Here is a 26,933-nt window from a genome sequence, read left to right on the forward strand (position 1 = left end):
TGTCAGTATTCATTTGGGGAACGCGTCCTTATCTTCCGGCCTTGTAAGGCATTGCAGCTTCATTTTTTTTTTCTCTTTCTGTCCTTGTTCTGGGATTGGCTTCCACTAAGTTCTGGTTCCTTTTAGTGGGGAGTGGTATTTAGCAACCAAAGTCCTGGTTTCTGCATCAGGTTGCCTGGTCCACTGTGTGGACATTTGTACAGGTGTGTTTGGCAGCGTGAGTTTGCGTGGTTGCTGTCACCGCACTCTGATTCCATGGCGCCTTCCTTCACGCCGCAGGTCTGGCTGCCACAGTCATCTTGAGTCATTTTAGAGTCTACTTCCGCAAGGCTCTGTTTCTGGAGACTGTTCTTAAGGAAGGCCGGCGTCAGCTCTTCAGGGTGCCTGGGTACTCAGCCACAGGTTTCTAAGCGTTTTATGCATCACGTGGTACCTAGTCCCATGTGTGTTATTTCAAAATCTAAGAACAATTTTTATTATTAAAAGAGTTTGGTTCGAAAAAAGAAAAGACTTGTAGTAGTCCTTCCCTGCATTTTGTTTTATAAGATTAATTCAAAGGGCAGCGTTACAGGGAGAAGGAGAGAGAGAGATTTTGCATCTGCTTGTTCACTCCCCAGATGGCCACAATAGCTGGAGCTGGGCCCTTCCAAAGCCGGGAGCTTCCTCTGGGTCTCCCACATGGGTGTGGGGCTCCAAGGCCTTGAACCCTTCTCTGCTACTTCTCCGGGGCATAAGCAGGGAGCTGGATGGGAAGTGAAGCAGCCCATGTGGAATGCCAGGGCTGCAGGCGGAGGCTTAGAAAGCTCTGTTGTGACACCAGCTTCTCCCGCATGGTTCCAAGGGCACCTTTCACTGGTGTCTCTTTTAATGCATTCAGTTGTTCCAGCTACCGTCCCTTGGATGCAAACATCCCCCAGGTCGTGAAGTGTCCAGGGCTGCTTGTTTTCCAATCTTACAGGACTTGGCTTCCTGTCTGACTCGGGGCAGGGCCCCTACAGCCTAGTTCCCTGCTGGATGGGCTCATCCATGCTGGCATTCGTCTCGACCCTCCTTTCCTCTCTGCCTGAGCCTCTCCCTAAGCACCCCGACACCTTGGCTGGCTTGATGATGACACCTCGACTCTCTGAGCAAGCCTCCCCAGTGGGGAGAGGAGGATGAACACACTGCACCACATCCCACTGCACTTACTGGTCAGGTGTGGCAAGGATCGATCCAGAAGTGTGGCATGGGGCCAGAGACACTGCGATGGAGGTGTCTGCAGGGTGCCATGCGCAGCCCTGCTGGAACGGGGACAGGTGCTGCCTTTTGGAAACGCACTCTTGCCCCTGCAAGGTGTCTCCGCAGCAGAGATTTACCTGGCTACGTGGTGAAGTATAAGCAACTGCCAAGTGTTCAGTCCCTGGAAATGTTTGTCCCATGCACTCCATGCGGAGTTAGAGAGAGAGACAGAGAGATCTTACCTCTGCTGGTTCACTCCCGCAACTGGCTGCAACAGCCAGGGCTGGGCCAAGCAGCAGGCAAGAACCTAGAATTCTACTTGGGTCTCCCTCATGGGTAGCAGTGGCCAAAGTGCTTGGGCTGTCTTCTGTTGCTTTCCCAGGTGTATTAGCAGGGAGATGGATCACAAGCGGGGCAGCCAGGACTCTAACTGGTGCTCATGTGGAGCATGCCTGGTATTGCAGTGGATTAACCTACTATGCCACAACCCTGGCCTCAGGTTGAGCAATGTAAAACAATCATTGCGTCATGCACACATCGTCTTTGGGGAAGGAATTTAGACAGAGCAGGACAGGAATGGCTCTAAGACTTCAGCCAGAGCTCCGACATGACCTGAAGATTAGGAGCTGGAGTTTTCTGAGGCTTTGTCCCTGGAATGACAGTTGATGACAACTGTGGGTCCCAGAGTCCTCCACCTTAGCTGCTGTGTGCAACCTGGGCTTCCCCATGGGGCAGCCCCAGGGGCAGCCGAACTGTTAATGGAACACAGAATGAGGAGCCATGTATACCACCAGTATACAGCAGCGGAGAGGGCTGCCTCCCTTTTTATTTTGATTTGAAAGGCAGATTTAGAGAGAGAGAGAGAAAAAGAGACACAAAAAGACATCTTCCATCTGCTGGATCACTCAATGGCTTGAATTGGGCTACTGCTGAAGCCAGGAGCCAAGAGCTTCTTCTCTTTTGGATGCGTGGGACCAAGACTTTTGGGTCAGTCTCCATCGCTTTGCCCAGACCATAAACAGGGAGCTGTGTCACAAGTGGAGCGGCCGGGACTCGAACAGTCTTGGTGTGGCATGCTGGCGCTGACAGGCAGAGGCTTAGCCTTTTGTTCCACCACACCAACCCCAAATGCCTCACTTTTTATGTCCCGACCTTGGAAGCCACACAGCACTGCTTGCGCTGCACGCTGCGGGTTGTAAGCAAGGTGACCTAGGATCCAGGTAGCAGAGAGCCAATGGGTGAGCTGAGAAACTACTGCAGGGAGTTGGGGGGATCCTGTGTGGAGGCTTAGCAGGAGGAGTGGTCACAGCCAGCCCAGATTAGAAATCTGGAGGCTCCAGGGGGAAGTTTATTTATGGAAGTGACATTTGGGTGAGAGTCCTTGACCTCGCGGCATGACATTTGTAGCGGAGTGGAAAGGAACTGGATTATTGATAGGTACATTAGTAAACAACATAATGAATTGATCAGGAACTCCAGCCAAAGGCTAATGGAGGGAGCAGATGACATCCGAGTCCACTTCACGTCCACCTGCGAACACACCTTCAGGGACCCATGGTTTCCCATCTAACCTGCAATGTTCTGGAGCAGCCCTGGATGGATGGGGGAGGGACCGAAGATGCAAGGGGGCGGGGAGAGGCTGGGTGTGGGCCAGGAAGACAGAAAACCTCCAACCGAAAGAGCTAGTGGCATAGAGCTGGAGGTGGGGCCAATTCATGCCAGAATCATGCGCTAAAGCAAGAATACCCTGTTCCCTGGAGAGGGAGAGAAGGCAGGGCGGACGGGGCCAGTGCGAAGGGTTTCTAGTTTCACAGCCTTATATAATTCTCTGGCTGCATTAGCCGTGGGGCTTCCAACTGGGATGAATACAGCCTAAACAAAAACAAACAAATAAGGAAAGAAGCAACTTGCCATGCAGGGGGATAAAAGGCCCCCTGTCACTACACAGGCGTATACTAGGGGCATCAAGCCACTGCCTGTTGTACAGACATTATTGTTTCAGACACTGGGAGAAGGCAGTGCCCACCCTTTCATTCTTCAGTGCGAAATCTAAGGTTATCTTGGCACAAATTCAAAACAAAACAAAACATAGGCCAGCCGTAACAACACAGGTGCAGAAAATAGTAGGTTAAGAACACCGGCCAGACCCAGCGGGGAGTAAGCACAAACACTGCCACGTGTGGTCCAGGAATGCCAGGAATGTCCTCCCAGCAGCTGCCAGTTGGCACCTGCCACCCTGCCGCCCTCACAGTGACCTCTGCTTCCGCCACAGCCACCACTCTGCCCCATGCCCTACCTGTGTCTCATTCCAGCTGACCACTAGTGTAAGTCAGTAATTGTGACAGTCCCCACTGCTTGCTGTAAGCTAGGTTTTTTTTTTTAAGATTTATTTATTTTTATTGCAAAATCAGATATACAGAGAGGAAGATCTTCTGTCTGCTGATTCACTCCCCAAGCAGCCGCAACAGCCAGAACTGCACCAATCTGAAGCCAGGAGCCAGGAACCTCTTCCAGGGTCTCCCCTGTAGGTGCAGGGTCTCCCCTGTGGGTGCAGGGTCCCAAGGCTTTAGGCTGTCCTTGACTGCTTTCCCAGGCTACAAGCAGGGAGCTGGATGGGAAGTGGAGCTGCTGGGATTAAAACTGCTGCTCATATGCGATCCCTATGTGTGCAAGGCGAGGACTTTAGCCACTAGGCAACCATGCTGGGCCTGGGGGATTCTTTCTTGAAGACTTATCTACATTTTCTTTTTAATTGAAAGAACTACAGAGAGGGAGGGAGGGAGGAGGATGGAGGAGGAGGGAGGGAGAGAGAGAGAGCTTCATCTTCCTTCTGCTGCTGGTTCATTTCCCAGACGGCTACAAAGGCTGGGGCTTGGGCCAGGCCGCAGCCAGGAGCCAGGAGCTTCTTTTGAGTCTCCCACATGGGATGCAAGGGCCACAGGACTTGAGCCATCCTCCACAGCCCATTAGCCGGGAGCTGGATCAGAAGTGGAGCAGCTGGGACTCACACTCGTGTCCACAGGACATGCCAGAGTCAAAGTGTCCAACCCGCTACACCACAGCACTGGCCCTTGGCTAGGGGTTTTATTACCACCACATGGGCGGATAAGCTTACCCCAGAACTACATCCTGAGGGTCTGATGACATAGGACCCCTCTGAGACCAACTGTGGGAGCCTAGCTTCCCGGGCAATCACAGCCTGAGACTGTGAGATGGTTTGCTCCACTGAGGAAGAAGGTTGGAAAGAGAAAAAGCCATGACCGTGGATTATCAAGCCAACTGCCAGGAAGTGTCGCTCATTTTCCCCATGGGGGCATTCCCTGGGAAGATAGAGAAATTGTCATTTGTTGACCGGAGGTTTGCCTTGTGTGTGTGGCTGGGGAGCAAGGCTGTCTCGATACAGCGAACAGCTGTGATGACAGCAAGGGAATGGCACACATTCTTGCCAGGCCCATGGAGCTTATGCACACCTGAAGACAAAACCAAAACAAACAAGCAGACAGACAGACAGGTGGCACGGCAGAGCCCAGCGCCCTGGGCTGGTATCTTGGCGCAGCATCTCACCGACTCAGCCGTGCACTCTGGAGCTTGGAGGTTTGTAGCTGAGGACCCGAGTGGGTGCCAAACTGCGGTGGCGTCTGTCTGTGAGGTCAAGGAGCTGCAGAAAGCGCTCAGCGAGGAGTAGCTATGATTTAACTTCTTAAAGATTTGCTTCCTATTTGAAAGGCAAAGAGAGGAGAGACAGGGAGAGGGGAAGGAAGCGGAAGAGGATCTTCCACCTGCGGGTTCACTTCAGGAGCCCGGAGTGCCCATGTGCATCGCCCAGCCGGGCACAGGGGCACAAGCACTGTGTTCCCAGGCACATTTGCAGGGAGCTGGATTAGAAGTGGAGCAGCTGGCGCTGGGACCAGCCCTCCTAGAGAGGATGTCAGTGTTACAGGTGATGGCTTATCCCTCCATCTCACCACACCTGCCTCGGGATTTGTTTCCTTAAATGTCCTCTTACCACCTTGGCATTTTGTTTTGGTTTTTGGAAACTTCCCCCAAATGAACATCGGCAGGCAGAATGGCTCGGTGACTCCCAGCTTCGAGGCCAAGCCCATTGCGCTTCTGCTGCAACCGCACCCCACTTCCCGTGCTTTTGCTTGTAAAATCCCGTAACATTCCTGGCTAGAAAGGGGCCCCTTTGCCTTGAGCAGATGGTCATCGCGCTGCAGAACACCACGGCCGCCAGCCGCTACCTGCGGATCCTGCCCCCTTCCACTCCATACTTCGCCCTGGGACTGGGTGAGTTGGGTAGACCAGTTTCCCCAGAACGCCTCTCACTTTAGTGCTGGACTTGCCAATGGTACCTGCCTGGCCCTCTGCTGCCACTCATCCTCACGCAGTGGCCGAGCCCACAGCCACCCCCATCCTACCCTCCTTTGTCACTCCTACCTGTGCCCCACCCCCACCCCCAGGGATGTTCCCAGGAGACGGTGGCATGGTGGCGCCTGGGATGACCTGCCAGTACACTGTACAGTTTATGCCCGACTGCCTTGGAGATTTCGATGATTTCCTCCTGGTCGAGACCCAGTCAGCTCACACCCTTCTGATCCCACTGCAGGCCCGGAGGCCACCACCTGTGCTGACATGTGAGTGTGGGCCCCAGTTACTGAATCTTCCATTCTCTGGTTCACTCGCCAAATGACCACAGCAGCCAGAGCTGAGCTGATTCCAAGGCAGGAGCCAGGAGCCCCCCTCAGGGTCTTCCACTTGGGTGCAGGGGCCCAAGGACTTGGATCATCTTCCACTGCTTTCCCAGGTCAGGAAAGCCCCAGCAGGGGGCTAGATGGGAGCAACTGGGACACGAACCAGTGCCCACATGGGCTGCCACTGCTTGCAGGCAGAGGATTAGCCAGGTGAGCTATTGCCTCAGCCCCAAAGTCAGCACTTCTACTACAATCCCCAGGCCATGCTGAGTGGCCTAAGCCAGAGCACCAGTCCACGGTGGGCCCTGACTGCTGTCAGCTTAGCCAGGATTGGACAGTCTCTTGCACTCCGGGTTTGTGGCTCAGGAGCAGTCCCCAGGGTGGGGTGTGCGGTGACTGGAGGGGTCAAGGGCATGCACGTCGTGGTCCATTCCTCTCTGTTCCAGGCGCCTGGGATGGGGACCCGTGGCCTTTCCCAGCTCTTCTGAGCTCTTCTTGGTTCTCAAGTCTTGTTTCCCCGTGGCTACAGTGTCACCGGTACTGGACTGTGGCTATTGCCTCATCGGGGGAGTGAAAATGACCCGGTTCACCTGCAAAAACGTGGGCTTCAGCCCCGGCAAGTTCTGTATCATGACCAGAAAGAGCTGGCCACCAGCGAGCTTCAGGGTGAGTAAGCCTGGGGTGGGTGGGTGGTTGGTGAGGGGTTACAGCCTGGAAAAGTTGTGGGTGTGGACAGGTGCTACAGATGCCCTGCCCCAAGGCTACAGGTATCCCATGGACCATCAGTGTTGACAAGGCCTCCCGAAGCCGCCCAACACTGGGCAGTTTGCCTCCTTGGAGGTCTGCCCATCAACCTACAGCCTGGCTGAACTCTTGTTTATCTATGTGCAGTCCTGGGCCAGGATGCCCTGTGACCCTTGTTGGCTGGCTCTGCTGACCAGACTAGGGAAGGGCTTGGGAGCCAGGGGAGGATCTTCCCCCATCCTTGTGTCCCAGCACCTGGCAGGGGGCAGCTTTCTGGTCTGTTGGCCAGCTGTCAGCAATGGTTCAGTCTGCCATGCTGAGGGCACAAACCACAGCCACCTTATTCACCCGTGACTGGGTGACCCCTACGCCCTTAAGATCCTCCCCCGGGGATAGGGGAAGACAGTGCCAAGTGAGCCCATCTACCATCCCGCCCGCCATGCCTGCGGGCCACTCCCCACATGTCTTTCAGTCTGCCATGGCCCCTAGCTTCGTTGAACAGCCTCCATTTGGAATCATGCCTTCTGTGTTCGAGCTGGCTCCAGGTTCTACCACGTTGCTGGAGGTGGGTGGTCACGTTCCCCTTGCTCATTGGGATTGACCCTAGAGGTCTCCGCAGAGCACAAGCACCCCTTGGCATCGCCACCAGGAGCCCTGAACGTTTCTCATCCACCACGTTAGCCCTGGGGCCAGGGCTGTCACCTGCCATGCTGCCTCCAGGCGCACGCTCTCTCTCTCTTGCTTTTAAAGATTTATTTATTTATTCATTTTATTGGAAAGGCAGATTTTACAGAGAGAAAGAAAGACAGATTGAAAGATCCTCCATGGTTGGTTCCCTCCCCCAAAAAACCACAACGGCCAGAGCTGAGTTGATCTGAAGCTAAGCGCAAGGAGCTTCTTCCTAGTCTCCCACATGGTTTCTGGGACCCGATGACATGAGCCCTTCTCTTCCACTTTTCCAGTCCATAAGCAGAGCGCTGGATCAGAAATGGAGCAGCTGGAACACGAACCAGTGTCCATATGGAATGCCAGTGCTAACAGGTGTAGGATTAGTCAGTTGAGCCACCACACTGGCCCCCCCACCAGGCTCCTTCTTTGGTACTCTACTTTGTTTTGTGCTTTCTGGCTTGCCCTGGCCCCCATCGGGTCCTGGGGTGATCTGCCTCCTGATTCTGCCAGTGGCAGGCCCCCCCCTCCTCTGCCAGGCCTTACTGGGGCCCCCCCTCCTCTGCCAGGCCTTACTGAGGCTCTCCTTCCTCTGCCAGGCCTTACTGGGGCCCTCCCTCCTCTGCCAGGCCTTACTGGGGCCCTCCCTCCTCTGCCAGGCCTTACTGGGGCCCTCCCTCCTCTGCCAGGCCTTACTGGGGCCCTCCCTCCTCTGCCAGGCCTTACTGGGGCCGTCCCTCCTCTGCCAGGCCTTACTGGGCCCTCCCTCCTCTGCCAGGCCTTTCTGGACCCTCCCTCCTCTGCCAGGCCTTTCTGGGCCCTCCCTCCTCTGCCAGGCCTTTCTGGGCCCTCCCTCCTCTGCCAGGCCTTACTGGGGCCGTCCTTCCTCTGCTAGGCCTTTCTGGGGCCCTCCCTCCTCTGCCAGGCCTTACTGTGGGGCTGGTGATAATGCTATGATTATTATTATCATTTTGGATATAACTTCCAAAAGCACTGGCAAAAGAAGTTAAAAATAGAAAAATGGGGAGTGCATTAAACTAAGATGGTTTCTGTATGGGAGAAACCATGAACAGGGCAGGAGCCCGGAACTCCATCTGGGTCTCCCACGTGGCAGAGGAAACCCAAACACTGAACCATCTTCAGTTGTCTCCCAGGGCTCTGCTAGGAGAGCTTAAACCCACTGCACCACAGCACCGTCTGTCCTCCTAGCGCACTCCCTGCCTTGCTTTGGGAAGGAACCTCGGCTTAGGTGTCAGGGAGGGTGTGCAAAGCAGGTGGCAGAGGGCAGGTGAGTGTCTGAGCAGAAGTGGGACTGGGGGAAGCGGAGTGGGGCGTCACGGGGCAGCCCTTCTCTTCCGCAGGTCGTGTTCCTCCCCACCAACCTAGGCCAGGCTGAGCAGACCTTCGTCGTGGTGTGTGACAACTGTCAGGTCAAGGAGCTGGTGACCGTAGGTGGGTTACAGCAGGTGCTTCCAGGGGGTGGTGTGGAGGCCCCTGCTCCAGGAGCTGCCACCCCACATGGCTGCCCCACAGTGTGCCAGGGAGCATAGCCAGTGGTGAGGGTGCAGGCTCCAGGCTGCGGGGTTTGGTTTGGGACCCCTTATCCTGGCCAGGCCTTGGGAACCAAGTTGGCATGGCCATTTTAACACCATCCGAGGAGTCTGCCCCTGCAGAGGATGGCAGCCTGGCATGAACCCTTCTATTGTATCACATGGGAATGCCTTTTGGCCTCCTTTAGGGAGGTGCCAGTGCTGTGCCCGTATGCCTCAGGGCAGGGAAGGGACACCCTGCTGAGACCCCCCAAGGTGCCCCGCTCCCTTCTCCCTCCTTTTAGTCCATCCAGCTGTCCATGCAGTTTCACTTGGTGAGTGCTCACTTCTCATTGGTAGGAAGGCAGGGGTGTACCCCCCTCACTTCATGCATGTGCGCCATATGTGGGTGATGCATGTGCCCTGTCTGGGGTGGCTCTGGCCAGGGTCCTTGGTCATAGTCCATCGGAAGCACTCATTCATGCCCAGCCCTGACACCTCGCCTTCTTGGTCAGGGGTTGGGCAGCTGGTGGCTTTGGATCTCATCTACGTGTCCGGTGAGAAAAGCGAGCCACAGCCTGGGGAGCTCACGGACCTGACAGCTCAGCACTTCATCCGCTTTGAGCCTGAGAACCCCCAGTCAACGGCAAGCAAACGGCTCGTTATTAGGAATGCCACGTGAGCGAGTTCTGCGTGTGCCCCAGAACATCCCCCATTCTCCGTAGGGGCCAGGTCGGAGTCCCAGTGGGCAGCAGCACAAGGGACCAGATCTACACCATGCTTCCTGGCAGCCACTGGCTGGGATGGCTGTTTAAGCTCCTAACGTCAGGAATTCAATTGCAAAACCCACTTATACCAGTGGCATTGAACACAGCTCAGGCACGCGGGGCCCACTCACAGGGATGCTATCCTGGACCACCCCGAGTCAGGAGCAGTTCTGGGGGGGGGTGGTCTTACCCTGCCCATGCCAGGAAGCCCTGGTGCCTAGGAAGAGACCAGCAGGTGTTGGTTCCTTCCTGGGGTCTCTCTTCACTACCCGTTTGTTCCTGGCCAACCTGTGAGCACCACCATTGTACTGGGACAGGTACCAGGCAACTTCCTGCCGGGCCCCTCCTGGACGATGCACCGAAGCATGGCCTTGGCCGTGCGGCTCACGGTCAGGGCTGTCCCCATAGGCACGTGGAACTGACCTTCCACTGGCAGATCATGAAGCCCAACCTGCAGCCCCTCATGCCGGGAGAAACCTACAGTGCTGACAGCATCAAGTGCTACCCGGACCGGGACACTGCCTTCTCCATCACTCCCAGAAAGGGCGTCCTCTGCCCCCACATGGACCACGAGTTCATCTTGCAGTTTTCTCCCCACCAGGTGAGACAGAGTGGGGGCGTCTCGAGATGGCGCCATGCCAGTCTGACTCTAGCTCCCTGGTTCTTTATTAGCATTTTTTTTTCTGATGGTGAGCCCTCCCAGCTGCAGGGCTACGGCCTCTCCCACACCGCCCACCCCGCCTGCCGCCCCAGTGCCAGCAACAGCCACAGCTGGGAGCCAGAAATTCAGCCCAGCTCTCCCACATCAGGGTGGCAGGAACCCAAGGATATGAGCCCGCCTCTGCTGCCTCCAGGGGGCGCTGTGCATGAGCAGGGAACTGCTCCCCAAACCCAGACCCCATCCACAGCAAGGTCGGGGGCTTGTCATCAAAGCCCTGGGCGCCCTTTCCTGTATCATTTTGCTGCATCAAAGGACATCACTGCCCTTTAGTGATGCCCTTGAGAGAGTGATGGGGTGCTGAACAGGGCACTGCCCCAGAATGCCCCGGAGCTAGCAGGAAGGGGGGCATTCTGGGGACTACTGGAGGTGGCAGGTCTGGAACTAGGATGAACAGGGCTACCTCTTGATAGCTATCCAGCTTACCCAAGGCATTGCCAAGAGCAGATTCTATTTCTGGGGGGCTTGTCTTCCTGGCAGAGCCACGCCCACCTGAGATCCTCAGCCACATTCTGACTGTGAGCTCACTTCAGTTAGGGTGGGGAAGAGGGAGTGAGAGAGCTTTGGTGGGGGGGCGGTGTGGAGGGTCTTCCTGACGCCAGCCTGGGCTTGGAGAGTGGGCGAGGGGAAAGAGGGAACAGCTGCCATGGTCCTGGGCATCTCCGGGCAGCCCGGCTGGAGCACAGTGCCCAATTTGTCTTCCAGCTGGGGACGTTCCACAGCGTACTTCAGATGGTGCTAGAAGAAATCCCTGATCCCATAAGGTGAGCAGGTGGGCCTGCCTCTGCCCACCCCGGGTGTGCGCGTGCGCATGCGCGCGTGTGGGGAGGGGCACTCCCGAGCATGGCCACCAAGGAGCTGTGGGGAGTGTGCACTCTGCCCGGTTGGCAGCCTGGGTTTGCTGGGGTCTCCTTGGCAAGCACCGGACCTGGACTTGGTCAAGGAGGCCTGGCTGGTTGATGGCCCCAAGGTGGGGCAGGGGCGGGACAGGGTGGGGCTGCCATGGCCACAGGCACTGGTCGCCTGTAGGGTGCAGGGAGTTGGGTGTAGGGGAGGAGAAATCTCTGCTGCGCCCTCCCTGCACGGTGCACTCTGCTCAGCTCGGAGATGGAGAGCCTGGAGCCCCACGGCTGCCCCACGGAAGACGTGATCGTCCTGGAGGTGGAGGTGAAGGGAGCCGCAGAACCGTTCAAGGTCCTCCTGGAACCCTACGCCCTCATCATCCCCGGGGAGAACTACATTGGCATTAACGTGAAGAAGAGCTTCAAGGTCGGTGCCGTGGCCTGCCCCCCATCCATGCCCCTGCTGGGCAGGGCAGTGTGTGGGGGGAAGGGAAAACCCAGCCCCCCTGGCCTCCTCAGCTCCCCTGCCAGTCAGGGCTGGGGAACCCGTTGTCCCCAGCATCAGGGGTTTTTGGCCACCGAACCCTGCAGCAGCTGGGAGGGTCCTGTGGACGCGAGGCCAGGCTTGCAGTCCCATGGCCTGCCCAACGAGGGGGAGGGATTGACCCGGTTGGATGCTGGAGGGGTGGGGATCTGTCCCGGGCAGCCTGAGCCGGTCATGTTTCAGATGTGGAACAACAGCAAGTCTCCCATCCGATTCGCCTGGGGGAAGATCTGTGATCGTCACATCATTGAAGTGGAACCCTGCACAGGGTTCATAGGTACGGGGAGGCGGGGCTGGGAGGGGTCAACTGTGCCCTGGCTGGATGAAGGGGACCTTCCGCTAACCAGAGACAGCCAGTGAAGGCCAGGCCTGGTCTGCCCCCCAACTCCCAGCCCATCACTTGTCTCCTCTCCCCCAGAGCCCAACGAGGTGGAGGACTTTGAGTTGAGCATCACTGGGGGCGTCCCTGGCCCAACTAGCCAGGACCTGTTGTGCGAGATCAGACACTCCCCCTGGCCGGTGGTGTTACACATAGAGGCCACCTTCAAGGTTTGGTGCACAGAAGGAGCTGGGCTGGAAAGGTGGATGGAGAGAGCTGCGGGAGGCAGCGCGTGGAGGAGGACTCAGTGCCGGGAGATAATCTCTCCCTGCCTCCCCCGCTTCCCTCCTTCCCGGCATCTCAGGGCCCCTCCCTGGTGGTCAGCGTCTCGTCCCTGCAGTTTGGCCTGCTCCGCCTGGGACAGAAGATGACGAAGGACATCCAGATCCGCAACGTGAGCCAGCTGCCGGCCTCGTGGCGCCTGAGGGAGAGCCCCGTGTGCCTGGAGGAGAGGGGAGAAACGGTAAATTGTTGGGGGGGGGGTGTCCCCTCATTTTCTGGGGATTGCCTGCAGTTTGAGAACCCGACAGCAGGTGGCGCCCGCGTGCAAGAGCGAGCTGCCCAACTCCCGCAGCTTAAGGTGCATTGTCACTCAGCATTTGTCCTCCAACAAACAAACAAACAAACAACTTCGCGTCTCCCAGCTGTCACGCTTTGCGTAAATAGGATGTGCCATCTGGAGCGTGACACGGGGACTAAAAGTGAGGTCGTATCCGTCCCCTCTCCCCGCCAACTGCCCAGCAGCCATGGGAGTGGTCCAGGAGCCACAGCAATGTGTCCACTTTGCACAGTCACAGCCACCGGTCTGGGTGGAGGAGGGCCAGCCGGGCAGCAGTGCGCCATCCCGGTGGCACCATTAGCGGACAGCGTGGGTCACCTCCAGGGTGTCCTCCCTGCACGTTGTAATGGACTCCTTGTCTAAGGTCCACATTCAGGTCCCTCCTCACCCTCCAACATCTCTGCACCCTCCAAGCTTTTTTGAGCTTTGGGGTTTGTGAGCCCTTCTTGACCCCCCAGGACCCAGCCTCCTCCCTGGGCTCCCAGGGACATGGCCCCAAGCAGTAGATGAGCCCAGATGGGTTGCTGAGGAGCTGGGGGGAGGTGTGGGTGGGAGCCTCACTGGTTGCCCTGCTGCTTCCTCCTCTCTGTCAGGTGTCTCCCTTCGACATTGAGCCTTCCAGGGGCCAGATGCAGCCTCTGGGGGAGTGCAGAGTGACTGTCTCGCTGAGAGCCTCGCGTTGCCTCACACTGCAGACTGCCCTGGAGCTGGAGGTGGAGAATGGCGTCTGGAGGTAAGGGACCCAAGGCAGGAGGGAAGTGGCGTGCAATGCATGACATTTAAAAAAAAAAATTATGGCATTTTTGTAAAGTTATGCGTGGCCTTGGTTTGCCTGGATGTGTCACACGCTTATTCTGTGAAACTACATGAAAAGAATGGACATGCCTGTGAATATTTCACTGGCATTTTGTGGGAAAGATTTATTTTGTAAAAGATGTGTTGATCTATTTGAAAGACAGAGTTAAAGAGAGAAAGACCCCTTCCATGTGCTGGTTCACTCCCCAAGTGGCCATGCTGGTATGGTCCAGGCCTGGCCGAAGCCAGGAGCCTGGAACTTGATCTGTGTCTCCCACAGGCGTGGGCAGGGACTCGAGCCCTGGAGCCAACCTCTGCTGCTTCTCCGGGTGCATTAGCTGGGAGCTGGGTGGGAGATGGAGCGGCCAGGACTCTAACTGGTGCTCTGATGGGGGTACTGCTGTCATCAGCTGTGGTTTATCCTGCTGCCCTATGACCCAGGCTTTCCCTGGCCATGTTGGGGGGGTGGTCTGTCTTGGTAAAGTGCGTGTAATGAAGGAAGGGGTAGCTTGGACACCCATTTTTGGAAACACTTCAGCAGTGCAATGCCGGGGTCCAGCGCTGCCCTTCCAAAGACACTACCAGGGAAAGCCTTGGCCACGTGTGGCAGGTGGACCAGCTCATGTTGCAGTGTCACGGTCATATAATCCACAGAAGTGGACAATGGTGTCTGTGTCCTGGACAGAGCGCATTAGAGCTCTCCCGCCATGCAAGATGTTCCTCCCCATCTTTCTCAGCTTTCTCCCATGGCTAAGAACAGCAGGGACTGTGTGGGCAGGCATACCTTCCATGGTGACTGTAGGTACTCCCTGCAAACCAGGTCTCCTCCCCTCCCTCGCCTCCTCCCACCCCTGGCTTTTTTCTGCAGCTTGGGTTGTGGCTCCACCAACCTCCTGGTGACGCTGATGGCAGGAGGTTCCAGCCAAGGATTTTCCTGTGACTGGTTTATCCTGGTTTCTCAGTTGGGCTTCTAAAAAGAAAATTCAGGGAGCAATTCCTTTCGTACCCTCCTGCTAGGAAGCCAGTCTGCCCCGCGTCACATTTGACTTGCGAGTCTTCCTTCTCTTTCTGCTGTTTCTCCTATGGCTCGAGATGCTCCGCTGTCCACTCCAGATGTTGGGTTGTTTTTAAATTGTAGTTATTAGAGAGCTTGTGAGTGGCAGTGCTGGTTAACTACCTCACACGCCTGCAACAGCCATCCATGGCTGGGCCAGGAGGGAAACCTGGAGCCAGCAAGAATGTGACAGAACCTGAAATTAGGTGCTTTGTCACAAGAGAACCGAGTGACTCAGAGGGTGAGGGTTTGGGGGGAAGGTAAAGAGGAAGTTTATTTGGGATGCCAGCCACCAGGCAGGTAGCATGCTCCCACCTACACATCCAACCTTTCCCCCAGAGGGAAGTGGGACCAGGGCCCAGACAGGGAAATGCGTGTTTGTTTACGTGACTGCAGTCACGCAAGAGATACGAGGGGGCGAGGCCTCCAAGACGTTGCTACCACCGCTTGGGTCCTTACTTGCCACCAGGTGAGCCACACCTGAGTTTCAGGAAAATGCAAACCAAATCATCCCACGCTGGGGAGGGGCTCCTGGGTCAGAGCTCGGTCAGTCGGTCTCATAGCAATACGTTGTGAGTCTTGGCAGAGTCCTTAGCGTCCAACTACTGGAGCACGGTCAGGAGCCGGGAGGTGAAGCAGGTGTTTGCATGTGTGATGCAGGTATTTTAACCTGAATCTTAATGACTACATAAAACACCTGCCTCATACCAGTTTATGAGTAGAGGAGGAAGTGGATTTGCGTAAGGAGCTGGTTAGTTTCTTCTGAGCAAATGGCCCCAGAGCACAAGACAGAAGTTCTACCTGCTGGTTGAATCCCTCAAATGATTGCAAAAGCCATGGCTGGGCTGGGCTGGGCTGGGCTGGGCTGGGTGGAAGCCTGGAGTCGAGAAGAATGGGACAGCTGAAATCAGAGTATGAGCCTGCTGCTCCCAGCACACACACAACGGGGACACCCATTGGAGAGGAAGCCCCAGCCATTGTGGCCAACTGGGGAGTGAACCAGCAGATGGAAGATATCTCTATTTCTCCTTCTCTCTGTAACTCTACCTTTCAAATAGATATAATAAAGTTGTCTTGTCTGTAATCTGAAAAGAAAAGCATTCATTCTTCCAGCGCTAAGTGTGATGTCCTTCTTGGCTGGGGAAGGTCCCACCCACTCCGGGTATCCCTTCTGCTCTTGCGAGCAGGATGCTGGGTTTGGCTGAGTGCCTTTAGGTACCTGTTGAAGCCGTCAGGTCATTCTTGTCCTTTCTCCTACCCCTGGTTGTTGAGTGTTGGTTTGGGGCTGTTCCAGGAACCCTCCATTCTGCTATGCATCCCAGGTGCTCACAGATTTGCACAGCAGGCATTTTGTGGAAGTGTTCTGCTTCTGTGTTCACAAAGGACCCGGGGTTTGTCCTTCTCAGGTTGAGACGCCCAGGGCACAACCCTGACCTCCCTATATTGGCTGGGAAGCTCTCACTCCTCTGCTGTCTTCTTGAAGGTCTGGGAGGCTCTACCGGGAAGCTTCTCCTCATGTGTTTGGCAGGATCTGCCAGAGACATTGTATAAAATTACTCCCTGTGTCTCTTATAACCCACCCCTCTGGATTGCCTTCTTATTTTTTGCTCGGTTTTGGCAGTTGGTGTCACTCTTAGAACCTGCCCGTTTCCTCTAAGCTGTGCGCAGGCTCTCGGCACACGGTTGTTGGTATTGTGCCTTTAGAAGTCTCAGTTTGATGGTTGCTGTGATTGGCAGTGCTGTCCCCTTGTTCATTTCCGATTCCCACCATTTGATTCTCCCATGAGGGACAGCCAGTTAGGGACCCAGCTGCTCTGTTTCCTATCCAGCTCCCTGCTCAGGTGCCTGGGAAGGCATGGAGGATGGCCCGAGTGCTCGTGGCCTACTACCCACACAAGAGATCTCGGATTGGAGTTGCCACCTCTGGCTTTGACTGGGCTGTCAGCCATTGGTGGCATTTGACTGTTGAATGAAACAGCCAATGGGCGATCAGCCACTGCGCTCGCTCTCTGCATCTCTGTGTTTTGAAATCAAATAACAATTGTAAAGATTTATTTATTTTCATCAAAAAGGCAGATTTACAGAAAAAAAAACAGAGAAAAAGATCTTCTGTCTGCTGGTTCACTCCCCGAATGGCCATAGTAGTCAGAGGGATCCGTAGGCAGGAGCTTCCTCTGGGTCTCCCATATGAGTGCAGGATCCCAAGGCTTTGGGCCATCCTCCACTGCTTTCCCAGCTCAGGGGCGGGGAGTTGAATGGGAAGTAGAGCATCTAGGACATGAACCGGCGACCATATGGGATGCCAGTGCTTGCAAGAGGAGGATTAGCTAGCTAAGCCATTGCGCTAGCCCCACAGAATAACCATTTTAGCAAATGGCAGCTTCATCAAGTTCCTGGCTGGATTGAAAACTATGGACTCCCTGAGGGCTTCCTGGCTGTGCCGGTGAAGACTTTGCTGGGGCCTGAAGTGTGCCCACAAGCAAGCAAGTGCTTGGAGACCCAAGTCCCCAGGGAAGTTCCCGCTTGCTGCATCCGCAGGGACAATGGGACTTCTCCTTCCTCTCTGATCAGTGTGCCTTTGCTGTCCCTGTGTGCCAGTTACCTGCCTGTGTATGCCGAGGTGCAGGAGCCCCATGTGTACCTGCAGAACAGCCGGGTGGAGCTCAGCAACCTCTACCTGGGTGTGCCCACCCGGGCCAGCGTCACCCTCATCAATGGCACGCAGCTGCCCACGCACTTCCACTGGGGCAAGGTAAGCAGCGTGGCCACTCCCCTCAGCAAGGGCCACGCCCCCTACAAGGGTCCCCCAGAACACACAGGCTCAGCCCATCCCTCCCCAACTCCAGCCTGTCCCAGACTAATGGCCCGATGCAGCCTGAACTTCCCGCAGCCAGCAATGCTAGTGACCCACGGATACAGCCAGTGGGAGCCTGGTGGTGATGCTGGTGGTGGTGCCCATGCCTGGGAAGCCTTGGGGCCTTATTCCCGGCAGTGAGTGCCCAGCCTGGGAGCTCTTCCATAGGCTCCTAGGCCACCAGTTCTGGTAGATGAGCTGGGGGCCCTTTGCCCAGCCCCGGAACCATCCTGGTGACAATAGGCCCACCCTGGTGTCTGCCAGCTCCTAGGAGAGAATGCCGATTTCTGTGCATCAAAGATCTTTCCCCGCTGTGGCCTGCTGGGCCCCAGGGAGGAGTGCAAGCTCCGGTTGGAGCTGACTTCACAGACACAGGTGAGCGAGTGGGGCTCATTCAGTGGGTGGGTTGCTGGCCGTGCCCGTGCTGCGGTCTGTGAGACACCAATGTGCCCAACCTGGCACGAGGCAGGCATGGCATGGGAAGGGTTTCCTTTGAGGCCTGTGCACCTGCCTTATGAGCCATGGCATGCCCAGTGCCCAGCAAGGCTATCAGAACCGGCTGTAGGGGCCTCACCCTGGCTCTGACCCCAATGGGCTCTCCTGCAGGAGGAGCTGACCCAGCTGGCCCTCCCGTGCTATGTGTCAGGCATGAAGAAGCCACTTGTCCTTGGTATTTCCGGGAAAGCTCGGGGCCTCCAGGTGACCATTGCCGTTTCCATGGAGGGATCCAATAGCAGCAGGTGAGTTGGGGGGTGGGATGGTCCTGGGACAGGGTGGAGCTCCTGAAGGACCAGCTGGGGACAAGTTTGTGTAGGAAATTTGGAGTGCAGAGTCTGAGGATGTAAAGCTGGTTTTCCCAGGAGCTCCTCTATCACCAGCTGAGGTAGGTCTGGATAGAGCCCTCGAGGGGTTGGTGACATGGTGCCCCTGGCGTGGGCAGTGTCTTCAGCACCAAGCAGTGGCCGGGCGACCTGGAAGAGCTCCACCTGGACTTCGGTTCGACGGTGCCCCTGAGGACCCGTGTGAACCGCCGATTTGTGCTGACCAACTGCTCCCCAATACAGACCCCCTTCACTCTGCAATTCGAGTACTTCGGGTGTCTCCACGGCGAGCCAGGCAGCAAGAATAGCCTGTAAGTCCCGGCTCCGTCCAGCAGGGGGCGGGGCTCGGGTGGATGTGATTCTGGAGGGGTTGTAAAAAGCAAAGGGCTCTACCGGGCACCTCTCTAGCCAGAGGAGGGCCTGCGGGAGGGGCCGGGGCTGTGAGCACTCCTCAGCATCCCTGCTAATGATAAGCCAGGCAGGACAGCCTGGCCAAGGTAGAATTCAGGGCTGACGTGGGGGGCAGAGGAGGGAGGAGATATCCCCAAAGTAAGGCATCGGAAAAGCTGCTGTGGTCGAAGCCAGAGGCACTGCTGACTCTTCTGCTTACCAGACACATGTGCAGAGGCACAGCACACGTGTGTGTTCGTGTGCACATGCATGTTTGAGGCACGCACATGCAACGCACCCAGACTGCACGTTGGCAAGCATGCATGTGCACAGATGCATGACACACATACCAACATATGCCCACACACGCACACAGATGGCATTAGTGCAAACGTATGTGTGACCACACGAGTACACATGCAACACGCATGTACAAGGCACACACATGCACAAATGATGCACGTGTGTGTGTACAACCCACACATGCACACAATGCATGCACAGTATAGGCATGCGCAGTAGTAACACAATGTGTGCCTTGCAAATGCTCATGCTTGCACACACAGCATGAGGCACACAGGCATGCCCACACATGCTCGTGCACATGTATGCACACAGCTGCACGCACACACACAGCTCACATGCACAAAGAACAGTGCGCATACACATACATACATGCTCTCACATATCTGCGTACAACAGCAGGCCAGAACCAGCTAGGACTGGCTTAAAGGAGAGCCAACTGCTAGATGTTCGGCCATTTGGCAAATTGAAATCAGCTACAGCGAAAGTGTTCACGCTAGAGAAGTTGGCCAGCACTTTAGTTTCAGGCTCTTGCCAGGAGGGATGGTTCAGCTCACTCCCTAACGTCTTGATGTGGGGAGCCCAACTTGACAGCCACTTGGATAGGCAGGGTAGGATCAAACACCATTCTCTAAGCTATTTCCTCTCCACCCCAAAGACGTTAGTGTGCATCTGATGATGGGTCACAGGAAGATTGGACACAGACCAAGAGATGGGGAGTCCACTGGAGTGTGTACCAAGGGTACCAGGGACCCAGAGTCCTCCTGGTTTCTTGGGAGGCAAGGCCTGTGGCTGATGGGTGGCCTGCAGGTGGCAGCAAATCCGCGGATGAGATTCAGTGGGAGCAAAGAGACCAAGGGGACCAGGCACATGCCAGCTGGCCCTGGGAGCCTCCTTCTGTGGGCGCCTAGGAGGTGCTGCTTACCCTGGGACGGGGCTAGGTCTTCCAGAAGACTTGGCTGCCACCATGCTCTCTGTCTGCACAGGCCAGATGTGTCTCCTGCTCTGTTAAAGACCACTCGGATTCAGAAGCGGTTGGTCACACGAGAACAGTGGGGTAAGGGTCTCCAGGGCGGGTCCCAGACGCGGCCAGAGTATAGGGTTTAGGTCAGCAGCCCCCAGGAGGAGGAACTTCCTCCTGCCGTCTTCCCCTGTGATGGCCACAGCTCTCTCTCTACCTGTGTGTGTATGTGTGTGTGTGTGTGTGTGTGTGTGTGTGTGTGCGCGCGCCCCTTCTTGGATGAGACCATTTCCTTGCATTGACCCCAGGCTTGTGCACAAGGTCTGGATTTGGTTTGGCTAGGTGGCAGCTCCTATGAGAGGGCTCTCATGTTAAGAGAGGATGACTGAGCAGGGCCCTGCTCCCCTGGCCTCTGGGTTGGGGTTCCCAGTAGGAGGGCATGATTAGCCTGATCAGGGAGGGGCTGGAGGCCAGAGCTGTGCTTCTGTCGGCCCCCTAGATTTCATGGAGAGCATGCTGTCTCATGGGAAGGGAGCTGCGTTCTTTTCCAACACCTCCCAGGGCGTGCTGGGGCCCTACCAGCAGCTGGACATCACCCTCACGGGCTGTGCAAACATGTGGGGCGAGTACTGGGACAGCCTCATCTGTACGGTAAGGCTCCCATGGGCCTCGCACACCTTCAGGCCCCTCCCCGAAGCACGCACGCACGCATACGCGCACACATACACACGCATGCCGGGTCTCCAGGTGGGCGTAGCTGTGTGCTACCATCGTGGGGTGTAAAGGTCAAAATGGATCAGGTGAGACGAGTCCTTGGGAGCTGCGGAAGCTTCTGCACCTTTTTCCCCCATGATGTGTAGGGCTGGGAACACTCAGTGGCACCTGCTGTTGTAGGGTGTGGTTCTGGGCGCCCTGTGGGACACAGAGATGGACAGGGTAGGACACAGGGGTGGACAGGGCAACAGACACTGCCCACAGTCCCAGTGTGAGCATGGAGGAGGGCAGAGACTGTGGAGTTGTAATATACATTTTCCGTGAGCTTCTTGAAGGCCTTGATATGCATGTGGATTTAACAAATGTTTTTTTCTCAATGTGTTTCTTTTTAAAAGAGATAATATGTTATATATATGTTGGAAAGCAGAGTAACAGGGAGATGGGGAGAGATATCTTCTATTACTTGCTGGTTCACTCCCCAGCTGGCCACAGTGTCCGGAGATGGGCTGGTCCAAAGCTAGGAACCAGCTGCTTCTTCCAGCTCTCCCATGAGGGTGCAGGGGCCCAAGGACTTGGGCCTTCCTCTGCTAATTTCCCAGGCACCATAGTAGAAAACTGGATTAGAAGTGTAGTAGCTGGGATTTGAACTGGTGTCCATATGGGATGCCGGTGCTTGCAGGGGGAGGCTTGCTGTACTATACCACTGCACTGATCCTCCAAATGTGTCTTCTAATGCTATTTTCTGTGAACTCCTTGAAATACCCTCATTTGTTATGCTGTATTATTCAGTTGCATACATTTTTCATAAGCTAATTAGTGGGTTAACTAAGAAAAAAACTGTATGGATTGGGCCTGGCACGATAGCCTAATGGCTATATTCCTAGCCTTGTATGTGCCGAGATCCCATATAAGCTCCGGTTCTAATCCCAGCAGCCCCACTTCCCATCCAACCCACTCAGCTCCCTGCTTGTGGCCTGGGAATGGCCTAAAGTGGTCAAGGACGGCCTAAAGTCTTGGGTTTCTGCACCCACGTGGGACACCCAGGGGAAGCTCCAGGGTCCTGGCTTCGAATTGGCTAAGCTCCAGCCATTGCAGCTACTTGGGGAGTGAATCAACAGATGAAAGATTTTCCTCTCTGTCTCTCCTCCTCTCTGTGTATCTGACTTTGCATTAAAAATAAAGATAAGACAAAACAAACTCCATATGGATTATATATGACCAAGGGCTGCTCTTTCAATATAAATAGTCATTAAGGGGCCCAGTATGAAGGCTTGGTGGCTAAATCCTCACCTTGCAGATGCTGGGGTCCCATATAGGCATCGGTTCATGTCCTGGCTGCTTCACTCCCCACTCAACTCCCTGCTATTGGCTTAGGAAAGCAGTGGACGATGGCCCAAGGCTGTAGGACCCTGCACTCATCTGGGAGACCAGGAAGAAGCTCCTGGCTCCTGGCTTCAGATTGGCTCAGCTCCGGCCATCATGACCACTTGAAGAGTGAGCCAGTGGATGGAAGATCTTTGTCTTTCCTTCTCTGTATAAATCTTCCTTTCCAATAAAAATAAATAAATCTTTTAAAAAGTCATTAAGTACCGGCAAGGATGGGGAGGCAGCAATAGGGCTGGGTCAGGCAGCTCCCAGACAGCAGGACACACAGAGGATGCCTCTGTCACCAGCAGTGACGGAAGTGCAAGGTGCAGAGACAGGGCCTGAGGGGTAGGGTTGGTGTTGGTGGTGTGGGTGTGGGAGAAGGTGTGTTTGGAGTCCTTGCTGGGGTGGGGGCTGTGTGCCACTCTCTTGGGGCACTTTGGGAGACATGGGAGGTGGGTGAGTGGTTTCATACCTTGTTTATGAATGGAAGAGAGGGAGAACACCAGTGAGCTGCTCCCAGGGGCCCTGGGCACCCCTGGGCGGTTAGCTAGGAACACTGGAACCCTGGGCAGCAGCCTGGTTTGTGAGGGTGTGGTGCTGGTGGGGTTACCTTGGGCAAGTAATGACAGGGTTAGCCATTCGTGTGTGTGGCATGCCCTGAGATGGCCACTGGGTACTGTGTTCAGGGGCGGGAGTAGGGGTGGCCATCGCCCTCTTAATGTTTTTTTAAAGACCAGTACTGATTTGCTGCTTATTAGCAGAGAAAGGTAACAGAGTCCCTTCCTATTTCAGAAATGGGGACAAAGAGACAGAGGTGGCAGAATGTTCCCAAGTAGACTAGAGGGGGGGGAAGCATTGCGGGGGTGCTGAGGCAGGGATGGGAGCAGGATGTCTTGGGTGGGAGGGAGTGGGCTGGGCCGGCCAGGGAGGCTGCAGGGAGTGGTGGCTGCAGTGATGGGCTGTGACACATGTTGTGTGTGCTTATAGGTGGGCAACCTGCCCCCAGCAGTCATCCCTGTACACATGGCCGTGGTGGGCTGTCCCATCAGCTCCTTGAGGACCACCTACTGCACTGCGGGCCTTTACCAGAAGGAGCCCATCATCAGGTGCCCCCCTCCTCCCACCTCATCCTTTGCTCCCGATGGCCCCGATGGCTCCCAGAGCCCCCCAGGCCTGTAGCCTGGACACCTTCCTGCTCACCAGCTGACCCAGGGCCACTTACCCTACCTACAGGAAGGCCCCAAGGCAGCAGTGTTCTGGAGGGGAGAGGCCTTGGTGAAGGGGACACACATGTGCCCTCGGCACACCTCTGCTGGGGCTCCTGGGTGTGGGGGGGATAGAAGTAACTAACAATCCGAGGGCCCGAGGTCAATGCCAGACCCTGGCCTCTTTACTCAATCACATGTTTGACACATGAGAGCAGCTGGGGTGGCAGTGACGGGAGCAGCCCCAGAGTGTAGAAAAGGACTCCAGAGTGATGGCAACCCCCCTTCCCTCCCTGTGGGACTCACTGCCCCACACCCTCACCCATAAGGTGTGCACTGGCCTGCAGCTTGAGCTTTTGGTCTCCCGCCTATAGGTTTGGCACACACATCTCTGGAGCAGACACCATCACCAGGGCCTTGCGCCTGAATAACTCCAGCCCCTGTGGTGAGAGCCCCAGCAGTCTGTTGCGGGGGGAGCCAGGCTGTGTGGGGTGGGGGAGGCAGGCCATACTTGGGACTTGCTTCTGCCAGGTGGTCCACAGCCCTGTGTCTGGCAGGAGCAGCCAGCAGTGCAACAGGTGAGAGCCAGGGAATGGGTGATCCAAGCAGGGTAGTAGCTGTGGACAGACGTTGGGGACTGGAGAGGTCTGTGGCTCACGGAGGCCTGAGCCGGGAGTGGTGCTAGCTGGCGGCATGGGAAAGAATGGGGGCCCTGAAGAAGCAAGCAGGAGCAGACAGAAGGCAGGAGGAATGGGCAAAGACGGGGCTCCAGGCACGGCCTGGGAAGGAGAGGGGCCTGCGTGTGAAGCACAAGAGGGTTTCCAGCTGCACAACCCCCACCTCCATCTGCAGACTGGGAAGGTTTGGTGGCAAGCATGACCTGGTCCCCCCCCCCCCCCCCCCGTGTAGCCGGTTCCCCCTCCCCAATTCTCGCCTGCCTCCCCATGCCTGTTCCAGACATCCGCCTGGACTGGGAGACCTACGTGCCTGAGGTCAGGGAGGACCGGCTGCTGGAGCTGCTGCTGTTCTACGGGCCGCCTTTCCCGCGGCGAGACGAGGCAGGCAATGAGCTCGTGTGCCCTGGCACCTCCGAGAGCCACAGCTCCTCCCTGTCCCCGATCTCCTCTGATGGCTCAGAATCCAGCTCTGGAGCTGCGGCTCCATCGGTGAGTGCCGGCGGAGGGGAGCGGGCCAGGCTGGCCACTTGAGCCCGCTGAGGAATAGCTGCTTTGATGGTTTCCTATTAACAGGTGGAAGAGGGTGGCTCCGGTGTTGGTGCAGCTAACATCATCTCAGTGGTCCTGCAGGGCCACGAGGGGGTGCCCTGTGACTGCCCATATAGCATCAGCCCTAAGCAGGTGGTGAGTTGGGGTGAGGCTGAGCCAAGTGGGGCCGAACCTCCCTTTGCAGTGGCCCAAGCAAGCACTAGCAGGTGTGGCCCATCACGGAGACTGCTGCTTCATTCATCCTCCAGGTGGTCCCTGCTGGGGGCAGCAGCACCATCCTCCTGTCCTTCACACCCATGCTGCTTGGTCCCGGCATCCAGCACAAGGCGGAATGCACTGGCTATGCGCTGGGCTTCATGAGCCTGGACAGCGAGGTGAGCCCTCCTGGCCTGGGGCTGGCATAGGCTGCAGCCGCCTGATCAGCTTCAAGGGCCACCAGTGACGTGGTCTGGGCTCGGTAGGTGGAGAGGGAGATTCCGGGGAGGAGGCGTCGCCTGCAGGATTTTGCTGTGGGACCCCTGAGACTGGAGCTACAGGGCCACGTGAGGCCAGCACAGTGAGTGGGTGGGGCAGCCCCTCCCTCCAGTTGCTGGGGGATGGGAAAGGAGAGGACAGGCCAGCAGGTAATGCAAGCAAGGGGTGGGCCCCTGGCACCTGGGCTGCCCCAGCAGCACCTGTTGCCCAGCAGGCTAACTTTGGAGCTGGACGACAGTGGCAGCATGGAGTTCCGGTGCCAGGCCAGCGACCTCATTCCCAAGCAGCCCAGCTCAGGGGTGAGTGTGCTGCCACCTGCTGGCCCTTGCCAGTTCACCTGCACCCCAGCATGCCCCACTGGACCATGCAGCAGGAGGACCCAGGGGACAGGTGCATCCTCATCCTCCCTCTCCTCCAGGTGCTAAGCGAGCTGGTGCTCACACGGCACCTGAAGCTGAACAATACCACGGAGATCCCACACTACTTCCGGCTCCTGGTCTCCAGACCTTTCTCCATCTGTCAAGACGGTGCTGGCTGGAGCCACGAGGAGGAGACCATCTCAGTGAGCAAGCAGCTGGTGCTCCAGCCACAAGAGAACATGCTGGTCAGTACAGGTCCTGAGAGACCTGCCATCCTACTCCATGGCATCTGCTATCCCGGCCCCAAGCCAGACAGCACCCTGCATGCCATCCTCACATTCCTAGACTTGCACTGCACCTATGCACTCACCCACACCGTGCCCTGTGCTGCCACTGCTGGAGCTGCCCATGGGGCATGGCACATCCAGCATGAGGCCCCACCCACACAGGCAGGAACCAGTTCTCATGTTCCTATAATGCCCAACTCCTCCCTCTGGGTCCCAGGGCTGGTACCCAGGGAGAGCTGTGCACTTTCCGGGGCATAGACAGTTCCTCTTTCCCCCTGCCCTAGTGCAGGTGAGCCCAGGGATTTTCTCTCTTCTGAGGGACCTGGAGTGTCAGTGCTGGTTGGGAGCCAGGGAGTCCTCAGAGCAGAAGGGCCTAGAGGGTACCATCAATTCCCTTCCCCTGTGGCTCTGGAATGAGGGTGGGTCATCACCTCATGTGCAAAGGAGCTCCTTGCACCTGCATGAGCCTGGGGCATGTGCACAACCCTTCCTTGCCTCCCCATGTCCTCTACTCCATGCTCACATCCTCCAGCAAGGCCACTGCCAGAGCCTCGGGCAGCACCAATGCTCTAAAATGTGTTCTCCCAGTCTGTGGTGCCAGGTGCCATGCCCTCCCTTCAGCCCAGCTCACAGAAAGGCATAGAGCTGCCTGTGACAGCAGGGGGAACCTGGCCACACTCTGCACCAGCTTCTTTACTCTCTTCTTCAGGGAGCTGAACAGAGGCAGGGCCAGTGCGCAGGCCCAGAGACCTCCACGCCTAGCCACCAGCTGCCCTGAAACCCCTAGGCAGGGCCAGTCTTGCAGTGTAGAGGGTTAAGGCGCCGCTCCTTGGGATGCCCCCATCCCATACTGGAGGATCATTTGGAATCCTGGCTGCGCCATTTCAGTCTGTCTTCCTGTGAATGTGCCTGGGAGGCAGGCAGTGGTGGCCCAAGTATGTGAGTTTGGTGGAAGATATCCTCTCTCTCATCTCTCCCTCTCTTTATTCATTCTGCATTCAAATGAACACACAAATAAATCATTACATTAAAACAAACACACACACACACACACACATCCGGGGCAGCTCTAGGGAAGCCCAAAGGCTACCAGACAAAAGTCACTTGGCAAGGGTGCTGTCTCACTGTGTGTGCATATAAGGACCAGGCATTTAGCTCCTGGTCAGAATTCTGCCAAGTTCTTTGCCACCATTTGCATTGTCCAGGCTGAATCCCTATTGCTGGCCACATCTGGGCTGTCTGCAGTCATGCCTCCTCTCATTCGGGCATCTTAGCAGGTGCCATGTGCCCAGTCTGTTCCTCACCAGCTACCAAGCCTCAAGAATACCCCCTTCCCCTCGTCCTTGTACCCACATCTCAGCCCAGAACAATGTTTTTTGCCTTTCCCCATGGCAGCCACTATGATCTGGGTGAGGAGGTGGAGGAAGTTGATTTTGTCACCTGACTATAAACCTGCAGCTCCTGA

General features: G+C 56.4%; 1 protein-coding gene across 1 annotated transcript in view; it reads left to right on the top strand.

Moving 5' to 3' along the window:
- The window catches only part of DLEC1 (DLEC1 cilia and flagella associated protein), a 49,237-nt gene that overhangs the window by 20,332 nt on the left and 1,972 nt on the right, over positions 1-26,933 (top strand). The window contains exons 7-33 of the mRNA XM_041004003.1: positions 5,418-5,505; positions 5,679-5,852; positions 6,439-6,575; positions 7,126-7,218; positions 8,681-8,771; positions 9,364-9,526; positions 10,024-10,216; positions 11,039-11,097; positions 11,434-11,602; positions 11,903-11,996; positions 12,138-12,268; positions 12,403-12,561; positions 13,251-13,390; positions 17,105-17,258; positions 17,625-17,735; positions 17,967-18,100; positions 18,301-18,492; positions 19,861-19,931; positions 20,335-20,486; positions 22,905-23,023; positions 23,497-23,567; positions 24,080-24,292; positions 24,380-24,483; positions 24,597-24,722; positions 24,810-24,904; positions 25,037-25,121; positions 25,241-25,426. Of these exons, the coding sequence (XP_040859937.1) occupies positions 5,418-5,505; positions 5,679-5,852; positions 6,439-6,575; positions 7,126-7,218; positions 8,681-8,771; positions 9,364-9,526; positions 10,024-10,216; positions 11,039-11,097; positions 11,434-11,602; positions 11,903-11,996; positions 12,138-12,268; positions 12,403-12,561; positions 13,251-13,390; positions 17,105-17,258; positions 17,625-17,735; positions 17,967-18,100; positions 18,301-18,492; positions 19,861-19,931; positions 20,335-20,486; positions 22,905-23,023; positions 23,497-23,567; positions 24,080-24,292; positions 24,380-24,483; positions 24,597-24,722; positions 24,810-24,904; positions 25,037-25,121; positions 25,241-25,426 (3,504 nt within the window). The remainder of the gene's footprint in view (positions 1-5,417; positions 5,506-5,678; positions 5,853-6,438; positions 6,576-7,125; positions 7,219-8,680; positions 8,772-9,363; positions 9,527-10,023; positions 10,217-11,038; positions 11,098-11,433; positions 11,603-11,902; positions 11,997-12,137; positions 12,269-12,402; positions 12,562-13,250; positions 13,391-17,104; positions 17,259-17,624; positions 17,736-17,966; positions 18,101-18,300; positions 18,493-19,860; positions 19,932-20,334; positions 20,487-22,904; positions 23,024-23,496; positions 23,568-24,079; positions 24,293-24,379; positions 24,484-24,596; positions 24,723-24,809; positions 24,905-25,036; positions 25,122-25,240; positions 25,427-26,933) is intronic.

This window comes from Ochotona curzoniae, unplaced genomic scaffold (assembly GCF_017591425.1).
Source record: "Ochotona curzoniae isolate NIBS_2020 unplaced genomic scaffold, NIBS_Ocur_1.0 contig_1302, whole genome shotgun sequence".
Classification (NCBI taxonomy): Eukaryota; Metazoa; Chordata; class Mammalia; order Lagomorpha; family Ochotonidae; genus Ochotona; species Ochotona curzoniae.